The sequence below is a fragment of the Trichosurus vulpecula genome, chromosome 9 (genome assembly GCF_011100635.1).
Source record: "Trichosurus vulpecula isolate mTriVul1 chromosome 9, mTriVul1.pri, whole genome shotgun sequence".
NCBI lineage: Eukaryota > Metazoa > Chordata > Mammalia > Diprotodontia > Phalangeridae > Trichosurus > Trichosurus vulpecula.
In genome coordinates this window covers 2,845,154-2,871,733 of record NC_050581.1, presented here as the reverse complement: position 1 = coordinate 2,871,733, position 26,580 = coordinate 2,845,154, and the positions used below count along the sequence as shown (strand labels likewise).

At 37.8% G+C, this 26,580-nt stretch overlaps 1 protein-coding gene across 1 annotated transcript in view; it reads left to right on the top strand.

Annotated features, from left to right (window-relative positions):
* The window catches only part of LOC118831926 (CREB binding protein), a 169,090-nt gene that overhangs the window by 41,244 nt on the left and 101,266 nt on the right, over positions 1 to 26,580 (top strand). Inside the window, exon 3 of the mRNA XM_036739408.1 lies at positions 16,736 to 16,912. Coding sequence (XP_036595303.1) covers positions 16,736 to 16,912 — 177 coding nt within the window. The remainder of the gene's footprint in view (positions 1 to 16,735; positions 16,913 to 26,580) is intronic.

Genomic DNA, 26,580 nt, shown 5'->3' with positions numbered 1-26,580 from the left:
AGTCTATCAGGATTCTTTGGCCATACATTTCCATTCATACTTTTCCTCTTATGGTCAAATAATACTCCCACAAAAAAAAATTTTTTTTTAAAACAACATTCTTAGGGTGTGTCCCCAACAACAGAATGAATGGGTTAAAGAGTGTGAAAGTCTAAAACATATATTGAGGGCATCCTCAATGAACATGAGATAGGAACAGGTTTACTTTAACACATTATATTCTCTAAGAGTCCACACTATTACAGTTATGCAGTTAACCGAAAGATGCAAAGAATACAAGATCCCTTTGTGCTTATTCCTTGACTATAAAAAGTATAGTCTTACAGAAAAAATGCCTCTTTAAAGGTTCTCCAACAAGGTGTTTCTGATGTATGTATTAAAACAATATAAGAAACCTTGAAACATCTAACAGTGGCGTTGACTTTGTTCAGCCTTCTGTTATGAATATCAAGTAAGGCATAAAGCGGAGAGACTTGTTTGCCAAAGATGCCTGCCATTGTCATGGAGGGTAGTCAGGGCAGACTGCATAAAAGGTGTGTTCCCTATAGATGGTGAATCAAATTCAGAACATTGTGAAATTTTTAAACTGAAATCATTAAAAACTTTCAGCCAGTCTGCATAGAATAAAGACAGTGGATGAAGAATTCCTGTTGTCTAAATCAGGAGATGTAGTTGAATAAGCAATCCATAGAGCTGCTCCATCAGTATATATCATAGGTCTTGAACTGACACTGCAGATGAACAGTGAGCCAGGGCCAGAACTGAATAGGAGAGTGGACTGCAGTGCTTTTGGTGATGCTAAGCTTCTGCCTAAAACAAAGAGTAACATTATTCTTCTAGATACCATATGGTTATGAAGCATTGAATATCACATTCTCTGAAGAATTATAATTGCATATCACTTAAATGACAGTGGAGAGACTCATGGTGGTTATGTGGATCCAGCTAGTGAAAACTTGCACAGGAGAAGAGGTATAAAAGATAAATGATTGGAATAAATGATTGGAAAAGGAGCTGATTCAGTAATGTAGTAAGAGTGAAAAATAACTTGATGGATAGCTGATGTGCTTTGTTGTTAGCCACAGTATTGTGATTTAATTGACAGCCCCTGGTATGTTTGATTGGACTGCATATGGAAGATTTTTGAGAGACTAGGGACAAGAGTCACACAGGATAAGTTGTTATGGATGAGTTTCAGTTTGTATCATTGAAGAGAGTACCCACATTAACGAGGTCACAAATCTATCAAGTGTCAGAGACATTTTATCATTTTGTAACGTGCTGAATGCTTCTGAAATGCACAGCTCAGACAGATTCATAGGTGAATTTATAAAAATCTTCCAAGGACAAATAATTATTCTAGAATCCTTGAGTGTATGTAATCTCTTCTGTTTGTCTATTTCCCACAGTGGCTTGCCCGTGATCCATCAACCTTAAAATGTGTGCAATAAATGAATAATTTGATTTTGTTTTATTTTGGCTTGTGGGCTTTTTTTACATTTATGATATAAAGTGCTACTTTTATTCACACCATATACATCCAGTTTTGGATCATCCTATTTGAATATAGACCAAGTCTCCAGAGAACAATTCTTGGAATCAAAGAATAAAAAAGAGAAGAAAAGTACTTGCATTAAACTGACCAAGATGACAGCTGACTATAACAGCATACAGAGTCTTCCACAACCCTAGTCTCTAACCCAGGTCTGCGCACCCTGCAGCCTGCCAAAGGATTTCAGGTGGCCAGTGAAAAGAGTAGAGGAAAACATCTCTACATTCTTCACTGGCTGCCCGAAATCTTTTGGTGTGCCACAAGTAGCTTGTTGGCAGATTGTGCAGACCTGCTCTAATCTCTCCAAAGAACGGGGGGGCAGTCGTTAAGTTTTTTGTTGTCTCCTGCGGTGCCAGCATTGTTTGTCATGATTACATAGCATTCGCTATCAGGTCTTTTCCTCCTTTCGGTTGACACTGTTGAAGTTCTTGCTTACATTATTTTCTTTTCACTTTGCATCACTTCAATAAGTCTTGCCGCGTGTCTTCGGATTCTTCAGAGACACAATTTCTTACTGACCAGTAACTCTGTCATACAACCATTTGTTTAGCCATCCTCCATTCCACTGCATCTACTTTCGTTTCTAGTTCTTTGCCACCACAAGAAAAGTGCTGCTATAAATATTTTGGTATATATGGGAACCTTTATAAAAAGAATTTAAAATTCTTATTCCATCAATGATGTAGCTGAAATTTAATTTCTGTGTGTTTTTAAATTTTTATTTACAAAATTAATTTTGGGGTAAATACTACTTGAAGCCACTGGTTGTCATCTTTAAAGCTTTTCTCCTACTTATCTGCTACTCCCCAATATGCTTTTTCATTTTCTGTTGCTTCATTTCAGCTACCCACCTGGATCTTGTTTAGTCTTCCTTGGGACATTCTCTATTAGAGATTAAAGTGGAATATAGAAATTAGCTTCTAAAGTTAGCACATCAGACTGAAATTGGTTATAGTCAAGTTGACCCTTGAGAATGGCATAATTACATGGGGATAGTAAGCACTATATAAATATAAGCTTTCATTATGATAACCTTGACCTTGTCATTACCCACAAATGCTCCACTCTCATGTTCATGAACTTCAAAATTCCCTTTTCTGATCATTAGCTTTTCTTATTTCATCTTTCTATGTACCTTACTACTTCTCTTCATGAACTTCAGTGGCACCTAATCAATCCTTTGAATCACCCTTCCACTAGAGGTATTCTCCTGCCTCCTTGTTGAACCAGTTTAGCTTTACAGTGTCCTATACATTCATCCCTTGTGTCCTTGCCATGTTACCCATTGCTCCGTGCCTAACCCCACCTTTGAATTACTACCACTATCCTTCACATGCTACTGCAACCAAATTGAGGAAAATCACAAAACCCATGTATAAAGGAGGGTAGATCAGGGAAGACTTAATAGAAGTAGCATATGAGTTGGGCTCAAAGAATGGTTAGGAATTTAGCAAGCAAAGAAAAGGAAAGAAATCCTAGGTCTCAAAAAATAATATGAATAAAGGTAAGAAAAGCAAGGCATGAGGAGGCAAGGGAAGGTTGGTAGGAACAATGCTAGTTTGCCTTAAACATAAACATATGTGGAAGGGTGAAATAATAAAGATATTTATATGTATGTCATAGCTTTCGTTTTTTTATATTTCTTTTAGTTTTTAATATTTTTAGTTTTCAGCATTGATTTCCACAAGAGTTTGAATTACAAATTTTCTCCCCATTTCTACCCTCCCCCCTACTCCAAGATGGCATGTGTTCTGATTGCCCCATTCCCTAGTCAGCCTTCCTTTCTGTCACCCCACTCCCCCCCACCCCTTCCCCTTTTCCCTCACTTTCTTGTAGGGCAGGATAGATTTCTGTGCCCCATTGCCTGTATATCTTATTTCCTAGTTGCATGCAAAAACTTTTTTTTTGAACATCTGCTTTTGAAACTTTGAGTTCCAAATTCTCTCCCCTCTTCCCTCCCCACCTACCCTCCCTAAGAAGGCAAGCAGTTCAACATAGGCCACATGTGTATCATTATGCAAAACCCTTCCACAATACTCATGTTGTGAAAGACTAACCATATTTTGCTCCTTCCTACCCTATCTGCCTTTATTCAGTTTTCTCCCTTGACCCTGTCCCTTTTCAAAAGTGTTTGCTTTTGATTACCTCTTCCCCCTATCTGCCCTCCCTTCTATCGTGCCCCCTTTTTTATCTCCTTCCTCCTTCTTTCCTGTGGGGTAAGATACCCCATTGAGTGTGTATGTATGTTATTCCCTCCTCAGGTCAAATCCGATGAGAACAAGATTCACTCATTTCCCCTCACCTGCCTCCTCTTCCCTTCCAGCAAACTGCTTTTTCTTGCCACTTTTATGTGAGATAATTTACCCCATTCTGTCTCTCCCTTTTTCCCTCTCTCAGTATATTCCTCTCTCATTCCTTAATTTGATTTTTTTAAAGATATCATCCCTTCATATTCAACTCACCCTGTGCTCTTTGTGTGTGTGTGTGTTGTGTGTGTGTGTGTGTGTGTGTGTATTCCCTTAAACTACCCTAATACTGAGGTCTCATGAATTATACACATCATCTTTCCATGTAGGAATGTAAACAAAACAGTTCAACATTAGTAAGTCCCTTATGATTTCTCTTCCTTGTTTGCCTTTTCATGCTTCTCTTGATTCTTGTGTTTGAAAGTCAGATTTTCTACTCAGCTCTGGTCTTTTCACTGAGAAAGCTTGAAAGTCCTCTATTTTATTGAAAGTCTGTGTTTTGCCTTGGAGCATGATACCCAGTTTTGCTGGGTAGGTGAGTTTTAATCCTAGCTCCATTGACCTCTGAAATATGATATTCCAAGCCCTTCAATCTCTTAATGTAGAAGCTGTTATTCTGATTGTGTTTCCACAATACTGAAATTGTTTCTTTTTGGCTGCTTGCAGTATTTTCTCCTTGATCTGGGAGTTCTGGAATTTGGTGACAATATTCCTAGGAGTTTTCTTTGGGGGATCTTTTTCAGGAGGCAATCAGTAGATTCTTTCAATTTCTGTTTTACCCTTTGGCTCTAGAATATGAGGGCAGTTCTCCTTGATAATTTCTTGAAAGATGATGTCTAGGCTCTTTTTTTTTGATCATGGCTTTCAGGTAGTCCAATAATTTTTAAATTATCTCTCCTGGATCTGTTCTCCAGGTCAGTGGTTTTTCCAACGAGATATTTCACATTGTCTTCCATTTTTTCATTTTGTTGGTTCTGTTTAATAATTTCTTGATTTTTCAAAGTCACTAGCCTATACTTGCTCCAATCTAATTTTTAAGGTAGTATTTTCTTCATTGGCTTTTTGGAGCTCTTTTGCCATTTGGGTTAGTCTATTTTTTAAGGTGTTATTTTCTTCAGTATTTTTTTGGGTCTCCTTTAGCAAGCCATTGACTTCTTTTTAATGATTTTCTTGCATCACTCTCATTTCTCTTCCCAATTTTTCCTCTGCTTCTCTTAGTTGCTTTTCCAAATCCTTTTTGAGCTCTTCCATGGCCTGAGACCAGTTTGTGTTTTTCTTAGAGGCTTTCGATGTAGGCTCTTTGGCTTTGTTGACTTCTTCTGGCTGTATGTTTTGGTGTTCTTTCTCAATGGAAGATTCCAAAGTCTGAGTCTGAATCTGAGTCCGTTTTTGCTGCCTGTTCGTGTTCCCAGCCAACTACTTGACCCTTGAGCTTTTTGTCAGGTTGTGACTGCTTGTAGAGTAGAGAGTACTTTGTCCCAAGTTTGAGGGGCTGTGCTGTTGTTTTCAGAGCTACTTCTACACAGCAAGCTCTGCCACAGCAGCACTCCTCCTCCCCCAAGAGCCGCCAACCCAGACCGAGACTCAGACCTAAGCAGGCTCTGCCCTCCTGCTCTGATCTGCCACTTAATTCCTCCCACCGTGTGAGCCAGGGACACTGGAAGCAGCTGATGCTGTAGCTCTGGAAGCAGCCTCAGAGCTGTACCACCTCCGTCTGGTAACTGCTATAGCTCACTGATTCAGGGCGCTAAAGCCTGTTCCGCCCGGCTCCTGGGTCTGGTTGGTCCAGGCTTGGCCCACTCTGGGCTCTGCTCCGCTCCACTCCCAGAATGGTGTGATAGACCTTACCCAGCGACCATCCAGGCTGACCTGGGCTGGAGCCCTGCTTCCTCTGCTATTTTGTGGGTTCTGCAGTTCTAGAATTTGTTCAGAGCCATTTTTTATAGGTGTTTGGAGGGTCCTGGGGGAGAGCTTTAGGCAAGTCCCAGCTTTCCAGCTGCCATCTTGGCTCTGCCCCCTGTGTCGTATCTTTCTACTAAACTTTATCTTTCATGAGGGCAGGGACTCTATACCTAACAATTGGCATTTTGTTTTGTCTTTTTTTTTTTAAGTGCTTTAAATTTTTTGTTTGGATTTTAATGGGGTAGAAGAGGGGAAAATTTTCAGTCAAATGTGACAAAGGCAGAGAAACATAGCAGTTGTTTAAAGGAAGGTGAGTAGTCCCATTTGGCAGAGGAATAGCTACTGCCTATTCAAGAAACCCATTACAGACATCAGGTAGGTGGGACTACTTACCTAGGCTTCAGAAGCTTAAAGCATTGTGGTAAGGAAGTTGCCACAAAATTCTTTGGACAGATTGAGGGTGCTCATCAAGAACTGGAGGTTGACCTTCTACTTTTCGCTAAAAGGTTTTCTTCTTTCGTTTTCCTTTTTTGCATACATGGACATGACCCTTTTCACCTTTGCCTCTTGGCTTTTTATGGACCTATAGGAGAATGAGGCAGATTTTGGCTTAGTATAAAGAAAACTTTGTAAGAATTAGAGTTATCTACAAGTCGAATGGGCAGCCTTGGGAAGTAATTTTTGCCCTTGGAAGTTTTCACATAAAATCTTTATGACCATTTGTGTAGGAGAAGAGGTTTTTCTTGTTTGATTATGAGTTTGACTTCTGAGTGATTTCTGAGACCTCTTCACTTCTAGGTGACTTCCAGGGCCCCTTCCAACTCAGATTCTATAATTCTCTTTTGCATTTCTTATGTTAGTCCCCAATAGGAGATAGTATTCCAGGCTTGTTATATTACTTCTGGAGGTCTGGAGTCCCTCAGAACCATGGTGCCTTCGATGGATGGAAGGGGGTCTTTCAGTACCAAATCTCAAATGGTACTACAAAGCAAGAATCCTTAGTCATTTGGGACTAGTTAAAAGAAAGAGTCTAATCAGTTAAGTACACAGTATACGGAAAGAAACAAACACAGTAGCATAGTGTTTGATAAGCCCAAAGACCCAAATTATTGAGGGAAGGGCTTACTATTTGACAAAAACTGCCGGATAAACTAGACAGCCATCTGGCAGAAATTAGGTTTATATCAAAACATCAAACCATGTACCAAGATAAAGTTCAAATAGACACATGAACCAGATGTAAAAAATTACATCATAAATAAATTAGAAGAGAAAGAAAGAAATTATCTTTCAGATCTATGGATGGAGAAGATTTTATAACTAAGCAAATGACAGAGAGGGTGACCCAAGATAAAATGAATAACTTTGATTACATAAAATTTAAAAGTTTTTGTACATATAAATGTGATTTAGTTAAAATTAAAAGGGAATGTGGTAACTGGGAAAAATTTCTAAGTTTCTCTGATGACGATCTTATTTTTAAGATATACAAGGTGATGATTTAAATTTATAAGACTTAAGTGGCATTCCTCAATAGATAGTCAAAGAATATGAACAGACAGGTTGCAAAGGAAGAAATCCAAGCTAAAAAAATGCCCTAAATCACTAATTAGAGAAATATAAAGTAAAGCAAATTTCTGTTTCACACCTATCAGACTGGCAAAGATGATAAAAACATGGCAGATGAAGGAAGAGCTGTGGGAAGACAAGTACACTAATGGCCTGTTGGTGGAGCTGTGAATTGATGCAGTCATTCTGACAAGCAGTTTGGAGCTGTGCCTAGAAAGTTACCAAACTAAATTCCTTTTGACCTAGTTGTGCCACTAGTAAGCCTCTGTCCCCAAAGGAAGAGGAAAAGGATCTATAATATATCAACATATTTATAGCAAATCTTTAAGTGATAGTCCAAAATTAGTAACCAGGGGAATGTCTTGCTGTTGGATAATGGCTAAACAAATTATAGTATATTAATATAACAGATTATTATTATGATGCCATACATGATAAAATTGGCAATTTGAGAGGATACCAGGAAGTCCCTTCATGAACTGATGTGGAGTGAAGTGAGAACTAGAACGATTTATATAGTAATAACACTGACAGAAACAAGTTTGAAAGACTTAGAACTTTGATCAACACATTGAGAAACAATGAATCCCAAGGAAAGATGAAATATGTAATTTACCCCCTGACCAGAGACATGATGAACTTAAAGTTCAAAAAGAGACATACCTTTCCATCTCCTTTTTGGTCTTACCTGACCCTATCAATACCACCTCAAATAGTTCCTTGTTGATAGAATATTGTAGCCTGTTTATGCCCCCATACATCTTTGTGCTGCCATTTACATGTTCGTAATTATTTTTCTCCCGAGACTGTGCAGTTTAATTATTTGCAGTCATATAATTTTACCAGGAAAATAACCATGTTAAAATGATCTTTTGTAGTAGGGAACAATTTAAGGTCACAGAATCTCATAATTGGAAAAAACATTTAGTTCAAACACTATGCAGTTTACTGAGTATAGTCCATCTTGATCCTCCCATCTCTTCCCTCCCATTAAAGTATCTCCCTGAAGTCTGAAACAAGATTTGTTGATAAATTGTTTTGACATATACATATCTTGTGTTCTATCACCAATACAATCCCCCACCATGAGTAGTCCCATCCAATAAAGTAAAGCAACAACATAAGAATGGTTTATGGTGCATGCGATTTTACACTTTAGTAATTTTCTTTTGGTTTATTAGAGCAGGTGTATGCATTGTAAACGAGTTCCAATATTGTCCATAGTTTTTTCTTTGTATTTTGTTTGTTGTTCTTAAACATTATTTTCATTCGCTTAGTTTTAGTAATTATATGTGTTATTTTGTTGGTTCTGCTTTGTTGACTGAATTACTTTCCACAAATCTTCCCATGTTCCTTTGAATTTTTCATATTTGTTTCCTGAGATACAGTAATATTCCAGTCAAGAAGTCAAGTCAATGAGCATTTACTAAGCATCCATGTACCATGATGTGCTGTGCTGTGCTATGTTAAGTGCCTGTGATATAAAGAAAGGCAAAACCAGTCCCTGCTCTCTAGGAACTCACAATCAAGTTGGGGGGGCGGAGGACAATATGCAAAAAACTACATACAAACAAGTTACAAACCAGGTAAATTGGAGATGACCTCAGAAGGAAGGCACTCTCATTAGAAAGGACTGGGAAAAAATTCTTCTACAGGATAGGATTTTAGCTGAGTCTTGGAGGAAGTCAGGAGGGTAGAGGTGAAGAGGGAGAGAATTCTAGGCATATGAGACAGCCAGTGAAAATGACACTTTTGAATTGATCCAGCCATTCTGTTCTGGAGAGCAATTTGGAACTATGCTCAAAGGGCTATAAAAATGTGCATACCCTTTGACCCAGCAGTACCACTTCTAGGGCTGTATCCCAAAGAGATCACGCAAGTGGGAAATAGACCTGTATGTACAAAAATATTTATAGTGGCTCTTTTTGTGGTGGCAAAGAATTAGAAATCAAGGGGATGCCCATCAATTGGGGAATGGCTAAACAAATTGTGGTATATGAATGTAATGGAATACTATTGTGCTATAAGAAATGAGGAGCAGATGGACTCCATTACAACCTGGAAAGACCTATATGAACTGATGCTGAGTGAGGCGAGCAGAACCAGGAGATCATTATACACGATTACAGACATAGAGTATCTGTAAGGGCTAACTTTGACAGACTTGTCTCCTCTCATCAATGCAAGGTTCAAAGACAGCTCCAAAAGGCTCATGATGGAAAAAGCCATGCACATCCAGAGAAAGAATTGTGGAGTCTGAGTGCAGATTGAGGCAAACTATTTGCTCTCTTTTTTTCCTTCTTTTTTGGTTTCGTTTCTTCTTTCTCATGATTCATTCCATTGGTTAGAATTCTTCTTTGCAACTGGACTACTATGTAAAAAGTTCAGTATGAAGGTACATGTAGAACCCACATTGGATTACATGCCATCTTGGGTGGGGTGGGGGGTGGGTGGAGGAAAGGGTGGGAGAGAAAATTTGGAACCCAAAAGCTTGTGGAACTGAGTATTGTAAACTAAAAAAAAAATAAATTTATTAAAAACAAAGAAAGAAAATGACACGTTTGGGAGATAGAGTGTGAACAATAACAATGAGGCCAGAGTCTCTAGATTATAGAATATGTAGAGGAGAGTCAGGTATAAGAAGACTAGAAAGGTAGAAAGGGGCCAGGTAATAAAAGTTTGTTGAAGCTGAATAGGATTTTGTGGGAGTTTTTTTGGAGTGGGGGGAAGGGAGGGCAGCTGGGGTTAAGTGACTTGCTCAAGGTCACACAGCTAGTAAGTGTGTCAAGTGTCTGAGGCCACATTTGAACTCAGGTCCTCCTGACTCCAGGGCCGATGCTCTGCTCACTGCACCACCTAGCCAAACAGGATTTTATACTTAATTATATCCTAGAGGCAATAGGGAGCCCCTTGTGTTTATTGAATGGGAGAGCGATAGAGTCAGACCTCATCACAATTTGTTTCCTGTTCCACAACACTGGTTTCTGCTTTTTCACTCTTGTAAATAGTGTTGGTGTACGTATTTTCATACAGAAATCTTCTTTTCAAATCTCCTTGGGGTATAAATTGTAGTGGGATTGACAGTTCATAGTTTCATAGCTTCTCTTACATAATGCCCAGTTGTTTTTCAAAATGGTTGAGTTAACCCATAGGTCTGTCAGCATTTATTATCGTGCGTAATTTCCCATATTTCTACCAACATTAAATTTTTCCCTTTTTTTTTTTTTTTGGAGGAGGGAAGGCAGGGCAATTGAGGTTACACCGCCCAAGGTTACACCGCTAATGTTTCCAGTGTCTGATGCTGCATTTGAACTCAGGTCCTCCTGACTCCAGGGCCCCTGCTCTACTCACTGCACCGCTTAGCTGCCTCTTTCCTTTTTTTAACCACTGTTGCCAATTTTATTGATATGAGGGGATACCTCATTGTTTTAATTTGTATTTATCATATTAATAATTTTGAACACTTTCTGAAAGGATACTGTTTCTTTTGAAACATGTTTGTTCATATTCTTTGCTCACATCAATTGGAGAATTTCTCATAATTTTTCAGATTTATATCAATTCCCTGTTGATTGTTGTTCCCAGACTTTTTATCAGAGATGTTTTGAGCAGAGATTTTCCCATATTCGTTTCTTCCAATTACTTTTTTTTTGTGCAAGTATTCTTCATAAAATGAAAGTAAGAGTGTGTTGTAGAAGATAGAGAGCTGGTTGAAGTCAGCAAGACTGGGATTCAGGGCTAGCCTGTCAGTCTGTCTGTCTCTGTCTCTCTCTTTGTCTCTCTCTCTGTCTCTCTTTTTTTCCTCTCTCCGTCTGTCTCTGTCTCTGTCTCTCTCTCTCTCTCTCTCTCTCTCTCTCTCTCTCTCTCTCTCTCACACACACACACGCACACGCACACGCACGCACTCAGGCACGCATGCACAAAAACGTATACTTGCTATGTGATGTTGGATAATCCACTTAAGTTCTGAGTCAGATGTCTGAGACGAGTCGAAAAAGTATTCACCTGTATTCAGAAAGGGAGCTTATTTACTTGGCAGATTCCTTATACCGTTGAACTCATAGACTTAGATCCTATCCTTATAACCTAAGTTGTCTATTTTGCTTTTTTTTTTTAGTAAGTATTAAACCTGGTTATAGATTCCTCAAACTATAACCTTCCCATTCCCTCTAAGCTTTTAAATTCTGAGATCATTTATCCATTTGTAATTTATTGTACATATGGTATGTCACTCCAGATCTACTGTCCTTTAAACATCCATCCAGTTTTCCCATCAAATCTTTTTGAACATAAAATTGTTTCTCCCTTACTTTGTGTTCTTTACTGTTCCAGATTGAGCTCATCTAATATACACACATGAACAATGAACTAACTTAAGACCCTGCCCATCCTGCATCATGTCAGAATTTGGGCAGTATTTATTGCCCAACTTTCTGCCTAATATTTTCCCTCTAAGGGACATTTCCAGTCATTCTAGGTTGACATATTTCTCTAATTAATCATTCCATTTATTATATGGTAGATTAGTATTAGTAGCAACAGCAGCAGCAGCAGCAGCAGTTTTGGGCTTCCTAAGTACATCTAGCAGTATCTACATCTTTTCCTCCAGTTTTTCAATTCCAAATGTTTACCTATTTTCATATTTAACACAAATGTTTTCTTGATGGCCACAGCAATATCTGTGGCTTTCTAACAAGTTGGTATTTCAGTTCTTTATTTGTCCGAGATGTGTAACTGGGAGGATTCCAAGAGCCCATGTGATAAAGAACAACTGAATGCAGTATGTCTTTTCATGAAAACTGTTTTCTTTGGCCTCCATCCAGCCTGTGGTAGAGTGCCAAACAACAACAACAACACCCCACCACTTTTGGCTTTTCAGGAAAATATGGCCATAGCCATTGGTTAACTCTGGTTCTTAATGCTAATTAAAAGAAGTTAACACCCTTAAATCTTTGGAATTATGTTAGATAAGTTTATGCTTCTAGCCTTTTTCCTTTAAATTTTTTTAACATATCTTATCCATTTTATTTGTGTTTGTAAATAGTGAGGTGTGAAGAAGTCAGATGAAAAATCCTACCTTAGACAAAACATTTTTTGCATAGTTATAGCTGTGTCAAAGGAAATACGTTTCTTCAGTCATAGATGGTTTACAAATTATATCATTTAATCAAATCATTTTATTAGATTTTCTTTTATTTCAAAATGTCACATTTCTATGCTTCATTATGATATGATGATAACTCAACTTCTTAAAGACTGTGCTAGCAGAATGTATTTATAAGCTAGAAAGTTTTTAAATATATGCCCAGTGAATGGATTTTATTAGGTACCTAGGTGCTGATGTAGTCCCTACTAGTTAGTTCTACTATCATCAGGGATAAAAATAAATTGTTTTTTGAAAGTTCATAAATCTATTCCATTTTCCATCTATTTGTTTATTCTTTGCCCTCCCTGCCCCACCTTTATAAATGCTCTTGGGATGATCTGCCTAACTGGAATATTCTTACTAAGCTTTCTACACGTTCCTTTTTCTTTCTACTATCTTTCTGGGCATTCTGAAGTCATGTAATCAGTCTTCGACTATGCTCATATCTAGAGTTTTACAGTTGAGTCCATTTTCTAAACCAGTGTTGTACTTGGCTTCTACTTCTGTCCACTTAAAAATGAAAGAAAAGCCATTTTGCCGTGTGAGGTGCTCTTCTTCTGGTCACTGGCTTCCTCATTGTAGGAGAAGTAAAACATTTTAAAGAAAGGGAGATAGTAAAAATGAATGTCTTTCATTTGGTGGCCCAGTGAATAGAGTGCTGAGCCTCAAGGCAGGAAGACCTGAGTTCAAATGTGACCTCAGATATACTTGCTAGGGGTTGGATTCCAGGCAAGTCATGTAACCTGAAGCTGTCTGCTTCATTTCTTCAACTGTAAAATGAGGCTTTTAGTAGGTAATAGCACCTACCTCCCAGGATTGTTGTGAGGAGCAAATTAGATAATAGGGAAGCACTTAGCAGCACTGTCTTGCACGTAGTAAGCTGTGAGCAATTACTGTTTTATCTATTTACTTTGTGTGTGTGAATAGAGTTCTTGAGTAGACCAACTTGAAATTCATATAAATTTATGAAGTACCTTTCATCTTTAGTCTGATTTGTTGATTTGGACTTGACCTCTAACTAGTACATGGTCTGACCACAGGCAGATAACTGATTTAGAAAAATCATTAGCCAGTTATTTCTTGGCTTTTAAGACATAGGCAAGTTCATATGTCATTCTGATTCTCTTTTACTCAATTTGTATCACTTTGTGTGTCTTTTGAGCTTTTATATTTATCATTTTTATGTAATATTTCATTACATCACTATCTTAGAATTTATACTTCTTTTCTGGCTATGTCCATTCTGTTATTTAGTTTTTTACAATTACAAGTAAAACTACTTTAAGATAATAAAGGAGGCAGATCACTTGAAAAAATATTTGCATCAGGTTTCTCTGAATCAGGTTTGATTTCCAAAATAAAGGAACTGATCCAAATGTATAAGAATAAGAGCCCTTTGCCAGTTAATAAATGGTCAAAGTTTATGAATAGGTAAGTTTCAAAGGAAGAAATCCAAACTATCTAGAATCATATGGAAATAACTAGTGATTAGAGGATTACAAATTAAAGAAACTCTGAGATTCTTCCTTATGCCCAAAAAATTGTCAAAAGTTGGTTAAAAAAAAAAGAAAAAGGACAAAAGTTGGAGCAGTAATAGAAAAACAGTTATGTGGATGTGTTGCATCACTGTGACTTTTTCTCGGATTTCTTGATACAGATTTGGTCTGCTGCATTCCTCATATTATATTGCCATTTTGGCTTTGTATCTAGGAGTACCAGTCTTATTTATGGGTTCTAGTTTTCTCTGATGCTTAATGAATGGTTGCATGACTTGGAACAAGTCACTTATCTCAATGAACCAGCAACTTTCCAGGCCTATCTCAGTGTTATACCAGTAAAATCACAGGTTTGGACCAGAGGAAATAAATTTGCTCTCATACCACAACTTCCCAATGAATTAATTGAATCATAGGATTTAGACCTTGGGACCACAGTGTGATCCTATTTTCCCTACCTCTCTTTCATGGTGAATCATCAAAGTGAAGCATAACAATCTTTTGTCTGTTTAAAGTAGGAAGCCTATTTTATTATTTAGGGTGTGAACAATTTGGGAATGGGGGTGGAGATATTTACATTATATAGATAGAAAAATGACAGGCATTTTTGTTACAGTCGTTGTAGCTATCGTTTTTGTTTCCTTAAACTGAAGGCCTGTTCCATAAGCAACTCTTGCCAGTGCCTTTTTGAGTCCCTTTTTCCTCAAGTACTTTTCATTACTTATCTGTCTTCTACTGGTCACTGCTCTTTAGTTTCCTGTTGCCAGTCTTTCTTCTTAATTGTACAGCCCTACTGAATTGGAAAATTTTATTTCTCTTCCCCCTGCCCCCCACCCCTTTCCACCAGGTAGTATAAAGTGACTTTTCTTCAACAGTAGAAAGGAGGTAGAATTACAATATGTGTAAATGATGACCACTGCTCCTCTGATCACAGGTTTTATATTTATGCGAGACCACCTTTATCATTCTTCTGTAGTAACTTACTCTCGGCCATTTGGAGCAGAACAACTGGAAGTATTTACTTTGGGTTATAATCTAGTGCTGATCCTAAACATATTCAATTCCCTGCCACCTGGTGAGCAAGTGTAGGTACAAAATGGTATTTGGGAAGACTGGGGATGTCATAGCTACCCTTGACTTTGTAGTTATCTAGTATGGAAGGTTTCAGGAAAGAACTTTTCCTCACTTTTATATGTCCTGAATTCTTCATCGTTATTCACTTTCTTGGCTCCTCACCATATACTATTGTACAAGAGGCTGTGAAGGACCATGAAAGAAGTAAATGACAAACTGTTTGAAGGGAAGTTTCCCTACGGCAATCAAATATGAAGAATTATGCTTCCTGGGTGCTGTCATGTTGATGGTTTTAAGGAGAGGGTTGGATAGTAGAGATTAAAAGCAGTATTATTTTGATGTAGCCATTGTACATATTTAGACCTTTGACAGGTTCCAGACACAACCCATGATGAGCCCAAGGTTCTTTTCTAGGCCTCCTTCTCCTCTAAGTCTGTACTTTCTTGATTACCTCATCAGTTTACGTCAGTTTAACCAATGTAGGTAACTCCCAAATCTACATATCCAGTCCCAAACTCTCCCTCTCCTCCAGCCCTTCTCCTCAACTTCAGTGCTATACTTTGCATTGCCTATTTATTGGATATTTCAGATTGGATGTCCTTGAGACATTTTAAACTCAAGATGTCTAAAATAGAAGCCATCTTTTCCCCCAAACCCTACTGTTCGTCCAAGCATCCTGATCTCTGTCAGAGGCACCTTCTCTTGGCTCAAGTTTGTAATCCTGGCATTGTCATATATTTAGTTTCCTACTCTCCCTCATTCCTCTTATCCATTCCATTGGTGAATCTTGCCTTTTCTTCCTTTACAACATGTATTCAATCTAGCCACTTATACCTACCCTTATCAGGCCCTTATCAACTTTTGCTTTTATTATTGTAGCACTTACAAACATGTCTCCCTGCCTGTATTCTCTCACCGTTCTAATCCTTTTTACTACATTGCTACCAGAGCATTTTTTCTTAAGCACAGATCTTACAATATGACTTCTATTCAGCTGACTCCAGTGACTTCCTGTTGACCCTAGAATAAAATATAAACTCTTCCATTTAGCTTTTAAAGGCCTACACAACCTGGCCCAAGTCTGCCTTTCCAGCTTCATTAGATATCACTTTCTCTTTCCTATTCTTCAGTCTAGCTAAACTGGTCTTCTCTTTGATCCTCTTTCATTACATTCTGTCTCCGGCTTCTCTGCCTTTTCCTTGTGCCTGGAATGTGCTCTTTCCTTACCTTTGCCCCATAGAGAACCGTGCTTCCTTTAAGATGAGTTTGAGGCCCCGTCTTCTACATGAAACTTTTCTGATCTTTCCAACTGCTGGTGCTGTCCTTCACAAACTACCTTCTATTTAACAACTTTGGGTGTGTGTGTGTGTGTGTGTGTGTGTGTGTGTATTCATGTAAGTGCACATGTATGTACCTATATATTTGTCCTGCGTGTGTTTTTATATATACATATGTATTTGTGTGTGTGTATAAGCATTATACACACACACACACACACACGTACGTGTGTGTGAATGAATAAATCCTTGTTATCTCCTTGATTAGAATGTAAGTTCACTGCCCATTCTTTGTGCTTGTATGGAAATTGCCTTGTACTGTGCCTGGTGCATGCTTGTTGATTGATTGATGCTATTTACAATTCAGATGGAGGTTAAATAGGAAATGACTCTTTTGACCACAAAATGTTCAAGGCCTTTTCTTTTGGTTTTAATCAGTTCCTAATAACTGATACTCTCTATTTTTGTTCTAGATGGGAATGACTGGTAACACAAGTCCATTTGGTCAACCCTTTAGTCAAACTGGAGGGCAACAGATGGGAGCTACTGGAGTGAACCCCCAATTACCAAGCAAACCAGGCATGGTGAACAGTTTGCCGCCCTTTCCTACTGACATCAAAAATACTCCAGTTACCAATGTGCCAAATATGGTGAGTTTTTATTAACTCTTAGTACTTAATTTAGTTATTTGTTTTTTAATGAGAAAGCATTATTTTTTTTTCTGAATTTCTATAAGGAAATCTATTTATTATATGATTAATCTTATCTTTTTGCAATAATGAAATTTGAAGAGGGACAACAAGAGAAGTTACTGGTCCCTTGGCCGGACCATCCAGGTCACTGCTTGAAGTTTTTTGCCATTCTGAAATGTGAGAGAGAAACAAGGGTGGCCAGACTGCTTTTCCTGTGTTCCCATTGGTGCTTTATTTCTGTGCAGAAAGTTAATGTCTTTGAAAATGTTTTCTAAGCTTCAACATCTTTTTTTTGTTTATTTGTTTATCAAACCAGTTTAATTATTGTGAGGCTAAAATCCAGTTCAATTCAGCAAGCATTTATCTTGAGTATTTTAATGATTACTGAAAGTAAGACTCCATCAGTCCCCATCCGAACTTTTTCAGTACGTTTTGATTTTCAACTTGACACAGATTCATTCAGTTCAGTTGAATTCACTTCATAAAATTAGGAATCACAGAATTTGAGATTAGGAAGAGATCTTGTGGTTCATCTATTTTAATTTATACATAAAAGGAATTTCTTTTTTTGAAAAAATTTATTTTTAGTTTTTAACATTCACTTTCATAAAATTTTGAGTTTTAAATTTTGTCTCCCTGCTCTCCTCCCCCCTCCCCAAGACGGCTTGCAGTCTGATACAGGCTCTACTTATACATTCATATTAAACATTTTCACATTAGTCCTGATGTAAAGAATTAGAACTAATGGGAGGAACCACGAGAAAGAAGAAACAACAAAACACCGAAAGAAAAGGAGAGCAAATAGTGTGCTTCCATCTGCATTCATACTCTAAAGTTCTTTCTCTGGATGTGGAGAGCATTTTCTATCGTGAGTCTTTTGGAGTTGTTTTAGATCCTGGCATTGCTGAGAAGAGCTAAGTCTATCAAAGTCAGTCATTGCACAGTGTGGCTGTAACTGTGGAGTTTTCTCTTGGTTCTGCTCATTTCACTCAGCATCGGTTCATAGAAATCTTTGCAGGTTTTTCTGAAATCCACTTGCTCATCATCTCTTATAGCACAATAGTATTCCATTGCATTCATATACCACGAACTTGTTCAGCCACTGCCCAATTGATGGACATCCCCTCAATTTCCAATTCGTGGCCATCACAAAAAGAGCTGCTATAGATGTTTTTGTACATGTGGGTCCTTTTCCTGTTTTTATGGTCTCTTTGGGATACAGCCCTAGAAGTGGTATTGCTGGGTCAAAGGATATGCACAGTTTTATAGCCCTTTGGTCATAGTTCCAAATTGCTGTCTAGAATGGTTAGATCGGTTCACAAGTCCACCAGTAATGCATTAATGTTCCAGTTTTCCCACATCTTCTCTTAACACTTATCATTTTCATGTTTTGTCATGTTGGCCAATCTGATGGGTGTGATGTGATACCTCAGAGTTGTTTTGATTTGCATTTCTTTAATCAATATCGATTTAGACCATTTTTTCATAGGACTGTAGATATAAGCTTCAGCATCTTGCTCAGCAATCAGACCCTGAGATGTGATAGGCAAAAGTCTCAACATTTATGTTATTGCCAATTGATTGTGAATATACCTGACCTGGGACAGGTATAAACACATACACACAGAAGTTATCTTAAGAGGATTATAGATTTCAGCTGTTTAACCTGATTTTCTCTATTATTTTAGTTATAATTTTAGTTAATTTTTCCATCTTCAAACAAGAAGATTGTACTTTTCACACTTAATGGCATAGAAACACTCTATCAGTTTGAAATATTATCCTTTAAAAAAATTAAACCTCTGAATTGGACTATAGTCTACAGTAGTTAGACTTATTGGATATCTTGATTACGTGGGAAATTTGAAATTTCAAGACATTTAAGGTTTAGCCAGCTTTTACTCATACCTTTTATTGGGTTGTACAAGTACTATATAACTCCATTCAACTTGTACATTTCTTATAGCTATCGAACTCCTACCGACACTGCTTGCCTAGTCTGTATGTTCTCAAATTGCTGCCTTCTAAGACATAAACCTCTTCCCCTCTTTTTTTTTAATAGCATTTTTTTTTATTTTTAGTTTACAACACTCAGTTCTACATAATTTTGAGTTCCCAGGTTTTCTTCCCTCCCTCTTCCTCTCCCTCCCCAAGACGGCATGGAATCCCATATAGCTTCTACGTATAACTTCACATTGAATTAATTTACACACTAGTCAAGTTATGGAGAAGAACTGTGATCAATGAAATGAATCATGCAAAAGAAGAAGCAGGACCAAAAAAAAAAACCAAAAACAAACCAACCCAAAAACAAAAACAAAAGAGAGAAAAAGAAAAAAAAGGGGGAGGGGGCCGGAAAGGCTAGCATGAAGTGTTCCTCAATCTGCATTCATACTTCATAGTTGTTTCTCTGGATGTAGATATCATTCTCCATCATGAGTCCTTTGGAGTTGTCTTTGTACTTTGTGTTGCTGAGAAGAGCAAAGTCTGTCAGGGTTGGTCTTCACGGAGTCCATCTATCTGTGGTTGTGTACAATGTTCTCCTGGCTCTGCTCCGCTCACTCAGCATTATGTCGTGTAGGTTTTTCCAGGTTGTTATGAAGTCCCTATCATCCCCATTTCTTATAGCACAATAGTATTCCATTACCTTCATATGCCACAGCTTGTTCAGCCATTCCCCAATTGATGGGCATCCTTTTGATTTCCAATTCTTAGCTACCACAAAAAGAGCTGCTATAAATATTTTTGTACATATGGGTCCTTTTCCCGCTTGTTTGATTTCTTTGGGATACAACCCTAGAAGTGGTATTGCTGGGTCAGAGGGTATGAACATTTTTATAGCCCTTTGGGCATAGTTCCAAATTGCTCTCCAAAATGGCTGGATCAGTTCACAACTCCACCAGCAATGTAACAATGTTCCAATTTTCCCACATCCTCTCCAGCATTTATCATTTTCCTGTTCTGTTATTTTAGCCAATCCGACAGGAGAAATGTGGTATCTAAGAGTTGTTTTGATTTGCATTTCTCTAATCAGTAGTGATTTCGAGCATTTTTTCATATGCCTATAGATATCTTTAATTTCTTCCTCTGAAAACTCCCTGTTCATATCCTTTGACCATTTCTCAATTGGGGAATGACTTATATTCCTATATATTTGGCTTAGTTCCCTGTGTATTTTAGAAATGAGGCCTTTATTAGAGACACTAGTTGCAAAGATTTTCTCCCGATTTTCTACTTCCCTCCTAATCTTTGTTGCATTGGCTTTTTTTTTGTACAAAAACATTTCAATTTAACATAATCAAAATTATCCATTTTGCATTTTGTAATGCTCTCTATCTCTTGTTGTGTCATGAATTCTTTTCTTTTCCATAAATCTGATAAGTAAACTATTCCTTGCTCTCCCAAATTACTTATAGTATCAGCCTTTACTCCTAAATCATGAATCCATTTTGACTTTATTTTGGTATATGGTGTAATATATTGGTCTATGCCCAGTTTCTGCCCTACCATTTTCCAATTTTCCCAACAGTTTTTGTGAAATAGTGAATTATTAGCCCAGAAGCTGGCCTCTTTGGGTTTATCAAAGAGTAGATTGCTATAGTTGTTGACTTCTCCATCTTGTGTTCCTATCCTATTCCACTGATCCACAACTCTGTTTCTTAGCCAGTACCAAGTAGTTTTGATGACTGCTGCTCTATAGTACAGTTTAATATCTGGTATGGCTAGGCCACCTTCTCTAGCATTTCTTTTCATCAATCCTTTAGATATTCTAGACCTCTTGTTCTTTCAGATGAATTTTGTTATTATTTTATCCAGCTTTGTAAAATAATTTTTTGGTAGTTCAATTGGTATGGCACAGAATTGATAGATTACTTTAGGTAAAATTGTCATTTTTATTATATTAGCTTGGCCTAACCATGAGCAACTGATATTTTTCCATTTATTTAGATCTGACTTTATTCGTGTGAAAAGTGTTTCATAATTATGTTCATATAGGCCCTGGGTTTGTCTTGGCAGATAGACTCCCAAATATTTTATAGTGCCTACAGTAACTTTGGATGGAATTTCTGTTTCTATCTCTTGCTGTTGGGCTTTGTTAGTAATGTATAGGAATGCTGAGGATTTATATGGGTTTATTTTATATCCTGCAACTTTGCTAAAGTTGTTTATTATTTCAAGTGGTTTTTTACTTGATTCTCTAGGATTCCCTAAGTAATCATCATATCATCTGCAAAAAGTGATAATTTAGCTTCTTCTTTGCCTATTCTAATTCCTTCAGTTTCTTTTTCTTCTCTTATTGCTACAGCTAACTCTTCTAGTACCAAATTGAATAGTAGGGATGATAATGGACATCCTTGTTTCACCCCTGATCATTTTGGGAATGCATCTAGCTTATCCGCATTACAAATAATGTTGATGGATTTATGTAGATGCTATTTATAATATTAAGGAAGGCTCCATTTATTCCTATGCTTTTTAGTGTTTTTAATAGGAATGGGTGTTGTATTTTGTCAAAGGCTTTTTCTGCATCTATTGAGATGATCATATGGTTTCTGCAAGTTTTGTTGTTGATATGGTCAATTATGCTAATCGTTTTCCTAATATTGAACCAGCCTTGCATTCCTGGAATAAATCCTACCTGGTCATAGTGTATTATGATCAGTTGCTGCAGTCTTTTTGCTAATATTTTATTTAAAATTTTTGCATCAATATTCATTAGGGAAATTGGCCTATAATTTTGTTTCTCTGTTTTCACTCTACTTGGTTTGGGTATTAGTACTATATTCGTGTCATAAAAAGAATTTGGTAAGACTCCTTCTTCACTTATTTTCCCAAATAGTCTACAAAGTATAGGAATTAGTTGTTCTTTAAATGTTTGATAGAATTCACATGTAAAACCATCTGGCCCTGGAGATTTTTTCCTAGGGAGTTCATTGATGGGTTGCTCAGTTTCTTTTACTGGGATGGGGTTATTTAGAAATTTTACTTCCTTTTCTGTTAACCTGGGCAATTTATGTTTTTGTAGATATTCATCCATATCTCTAAGGCTGTCAAATTTATGGGCATACAATTGGGCAAAATAATTCCCAGTTATTGTTTTGATTTCCTCTTCATTAGAGGTGAACTCACCCTTTTCATTTTTGATACTGGTAATTTGATTTTCTTCTTTTTTTAACCAAATTGACCAAAGGTTTATCAATTTTATTAGTTTTTTCGTAAAACCAGCTCTTTTTTTTATTTATTAATTCAATAGTTTTCTTGGTTTCAATTTTATTAATCTCTCCTTTGATTTTCAGTATTTCTAATTTGGTATTTAATTGGGGATTTTCAATTTCTTCTTTTTCTCGCCTTTTCAGCTGTATGCCCAGATCATTGATCTCCTTTTTCCCTATTTTATTCATGTAAGCATTTAGGGATATAAAACTTCCCCTAAGAACTGCTTTTGCTGCATCCCATAAGTTTTGGTATGTTATTTCCTTATTGTTATTCTCTTGAATGAAGTTATTAATTGTTTCTCTGATTTGTTCTTTGGCTCACTCATTCTTTAGAATTAGATTATTTAGTTTCCAATTAATTTTTAGCTTATTTTTCCATGGTTCTTTGTTACAAATAATTCTTATTGCATGATGATCTGAAAAATAAGCTTTGACTACTTCTGCCTTTCTGCACTGGATTGTGAGGTTTTTATGCCCTAGTACATGGTCAGTTTTTGAGTATGTGCCATGTACTGCTGAGAAGAAAGTATATTCCTTTTTATCCCCATTCAGTTTTCTCCAGAGGTCTATCATATCTGCCTTTTCTAAAATTCTGTTTACCTCCTTAACTTCTTTCTTATTTATTTTGAGATTAGATTTATCAAGTTCAGAAAGGGGGAGGTTGAGGTCTCCCAATATTATAGTTTTGCTGTCTATTTCTTCTTGCAACTCCCTTAACCTCTCCTCTAAGAATTTGTATGCCGTACCACTTGGTGCATACATGTTAAACAATGATATTGCTTCATTGTTTATGGTTCCTTTTAGCAGGATGTAATATCCTTCCTTATCTCTTTTAGTTAAATCTATCATTACTTTTGCTTTGTCTGAGATTAGGATTGCTACATCTGCTTTTTTTACTTTAGCTGAGGCACAACATATCTTACTCCAGCCTTTTACCTTTACCCTGTTTGTATCCCCCTGTTTCAAATGTGTTTCTTGTAAACAGCACATTGTCGGATTATGGTTTTTAATCCATTCTGCTATGTGCTTCTGTTTTATGGGAGAGTTCATCCCATTCACGTTTACAGTTATGATTTCTATCTGTGTCTTTTTCTCCATCCTATTTCCCCCTGTTTATGCTTTTATTTCTCCCTTTCCCCTTCCCCCTCCTCAACAAAGTTTTGCTTTTGACCACCGCCTTCCTCAGTTTACCCTCCCTCTTTATTCCCCTCCCTTATCTTACCATTTCCCACTTGCTACTTCTCCCCTCCCTTCTGACCACCCCCCTCCCTTTTTCCCCCCTTCCCCTCCTACTTCCCGTAGGACAAGTTAGATTTCTATACTTATCAGGGTATGTTATTCCCTTCTTGAACCAGATCAGATGACAGTAAAGCTCAAATACTGCTCTTCTCCCTCCCTTCTTTCCTCTACTATAATATGTTTTTGTGCCTCTTCATTGGGTGTAATTTACCCTTTTCTACTACCTCCTTACCTCTTCTCTCATAGCCCTCCCTTTATATCTCTTGCTTATATTTTTTAGCCTTATATCAGTTATTTAACACAGGCATTCACAATCTATCTGTATCCCTTTCAGTTGTCATAATAGCTGTATTATTCTCAAGACTGACGTATATATGTATATATATAAAACATACGTATGATAATATAATCCTATATAAAGATGCAAATAATTTGCACTTATTGATTGATAAGGTTTGTGGGGGTTTTTCCCCCTGTTTACCTTTTTATGTCTCTCTTGAGTTTTGTATTTGGAGATCAAATTTTCCATTGAGTTCTGACCTTTTCATCCGGAAGGTCTGGAATTCCCTTATTTCGTTGAACGTCCATCTCCTTGCCTGAAAAATTATGCTTAGTTTTGCTGGGTAGTTGATCCTTGGTTGTAGTCCCAGCTCCTTTGCCCTTTGGAAAATCATATTCCAATTTCTCCTGTCTTTTAATTTCTCCTGACTGTAGTTCCACGATATTTGAATTGTTTCTTTTTGGATGCTTGCAGTCTTTTCTCCTTGACTTTGTAGTTCTGAAATTTGGCTATAATATTTATTGGTGTTTTCAGTTTGGGATTTCTTTCAGGGGGTGATCAGTGAATTCTTTCAATGACTATTTTGCCCTCTGGTTCTAGGACCTCTGGGCAGTTGTCTTTGATAATTTCTTCGAAGATACCATCAAGGCTCTTTTATTCATCATGAATTTCCGGTAGACCAATAACTCTTAAATTGTCTCTCCTGGATCTATTTTCCAGGTCAGTTATTTTCCCAATCAGATATGTCACATTTTTTTCTATTTTTTCATTCTTTACATTTTGTTTTACTACTTCTTGGTGCCTCATAGATTCATTAGCTTCCACTTGCTCAACTCAAATTTTTAATGAGTTAGTGTTTTCATTTTGCTTTTGAGTCTCCTTTTCCAATTGGTTGATTTTACCTTTCAGGGTGTCATTTTTTCTATTTAGATTCTGAATCTCTGTAGCCATTTCACCAATCTTAGTCTTTAGGGACTTGATTTCACCAGTGGATTTTTTTTCCATTTTTTCTTTTACCTCCCTAATTTAGTTTTTCAAATCCTCTTTTAGCTCTTTCAGCAATGCTTTTTGGGCTGGAGACCAGTTCTCATTACCTTTTGAGGTATCAGATGTAGCTATAGCATCATTGCTGTCCTCTTCCAAATTAGTGTTTTGATCATGCCTGTCTCCATAAAAGGAATCAATGGTCCTCAGTTTTGTGTTCTTCTTCATGTTGGTTAGCCTTTTCCTGGCTTTACAAGAAATTTCTGCCTTTGGGGCTCAGGGCTCTCTGTCCCAACTTTGTTACTCTGGGGATTGAGAGTCTAGTTGTTGTCTTTGTGAATTATAGCCTTCAGTTTCCTGAAGTGTGGGGGAGGGGTCTGGCTCCCTGATGTCTCTTTCCCTAGGGTTGCTCTCCAGCACTGTTGCTCTTCAGCAGTGGTCTCAGCTCTTTATTGTTTTAGCTGATGTCTGGCACTTCCCCTGGGGGAGCAAGAGTATATCTGGGCTCCTGGTGTTGACCCCTGCCGGCTCTGCCCCTCTGGGACTAATGAACTTCTACTATGTGGCCACTGAAGCCCCACTTCTATCTCCTCTGTTCCAGCATTCTTTTTTTTTTTTTTGTCAAGGAATTCTCTGGGTGAGGGGGGTAGGGATTAGAGCCGTTTACCTGGCCATTATGTCTCCCGGAATTTCAAGAAGCCCAAGAAGCCGAGTTTCATACCTTTGGGCTGCAAGCCTCAAGAGTTGGTGTTTCACAGCTGGTGGCTTTACGCTGCCTGCCGCTTCCGCAGACTGCCATCTTGTGTTGGGAGGCCTGGGGATCTCCGTGGGTTTCTGGCGCCCAGCTTTCTCCCAGCCTGTCTCCCATGTGGGTTTCCCAGCCAGCCTCTTCTGCTTTGGTCTGGAGCAGCTCGCAGGCTGAGCAGTCTCCAAGCCTACAGATTCATGCCTTCGGCCTTTCAGACTCTCCTGGCTTGGAAATTTGCCCCACTCAGACTGCTCGGGGTTTCTAACTCTCTCAAATCTGCTCAAGTTCACTTTTTTATAGGAGTCTGACAGACCTTGTGAGAGAGCTCCGGTAAGATGCTGTTTTCATGTGGCCATCTTGGCTCCGCCCCCAACATTAACTTTCTTAAAAGTTTGAATCCTCTCTATAAAGTTCCTTCCTTCCTTCCCTCCCTCCTTCCTTCCTTCCTTCCTTCCACCCTCCCTCCCTCCCTCCCTCCCACCTGTTCCCCTCTTACCTCTTACTGTGTAATACTTCTCCAGCTCATATTATCTAGGTTTAAAGCATTGGATGTTTTCCATGATTTTTCACTTTCATTCAGCCCACATAGCAAAAAAAGGTTCACAAATATTGCCAATTCATAGCACTTTTCTTTCTTTTTTTTATTTTTAGTTTACAACACTCAGTTCTACATAATTTTGAGTTCCAGATTTTCTTCCATCCCTCCCCCCACTGCCTCCCCAAGACAGCATGGAATCCCATATATCTTCCGTGTATAACTTCGCGTTGAATTAATTTACACATTAGTCAAGTTGTGGAGAAGAATTATGACCAGTGGAATGAATCATGAGAAAGAAGGAACAGAACCAAGAAAAAACCAACCCAAAAACAAAAACAAAAGAGAGAAAAAAAAGGGGGGGATAAAAAGGCAAGCATAAAGTGTGCCTCAATCTGCATTCATACTTCATAGTTCTTTCTCTGTGTAGATAGTATTCTCCATTGTGAGTCCTTTGTAGTTGTCCTTTGTACCTTGTGTTGCTGAGAAGAGCAAAGTCTGTCAGGGTTGGTCCTCACAGAATCCATATCTCTGTTGTTGTGTATAATGTTCTCCTGGCTCTGCTCCGCTTGCTCAGCATTATGTCGTGTAGGTTTTTCCAGGTTGTTATGAAGTCCCTATCAT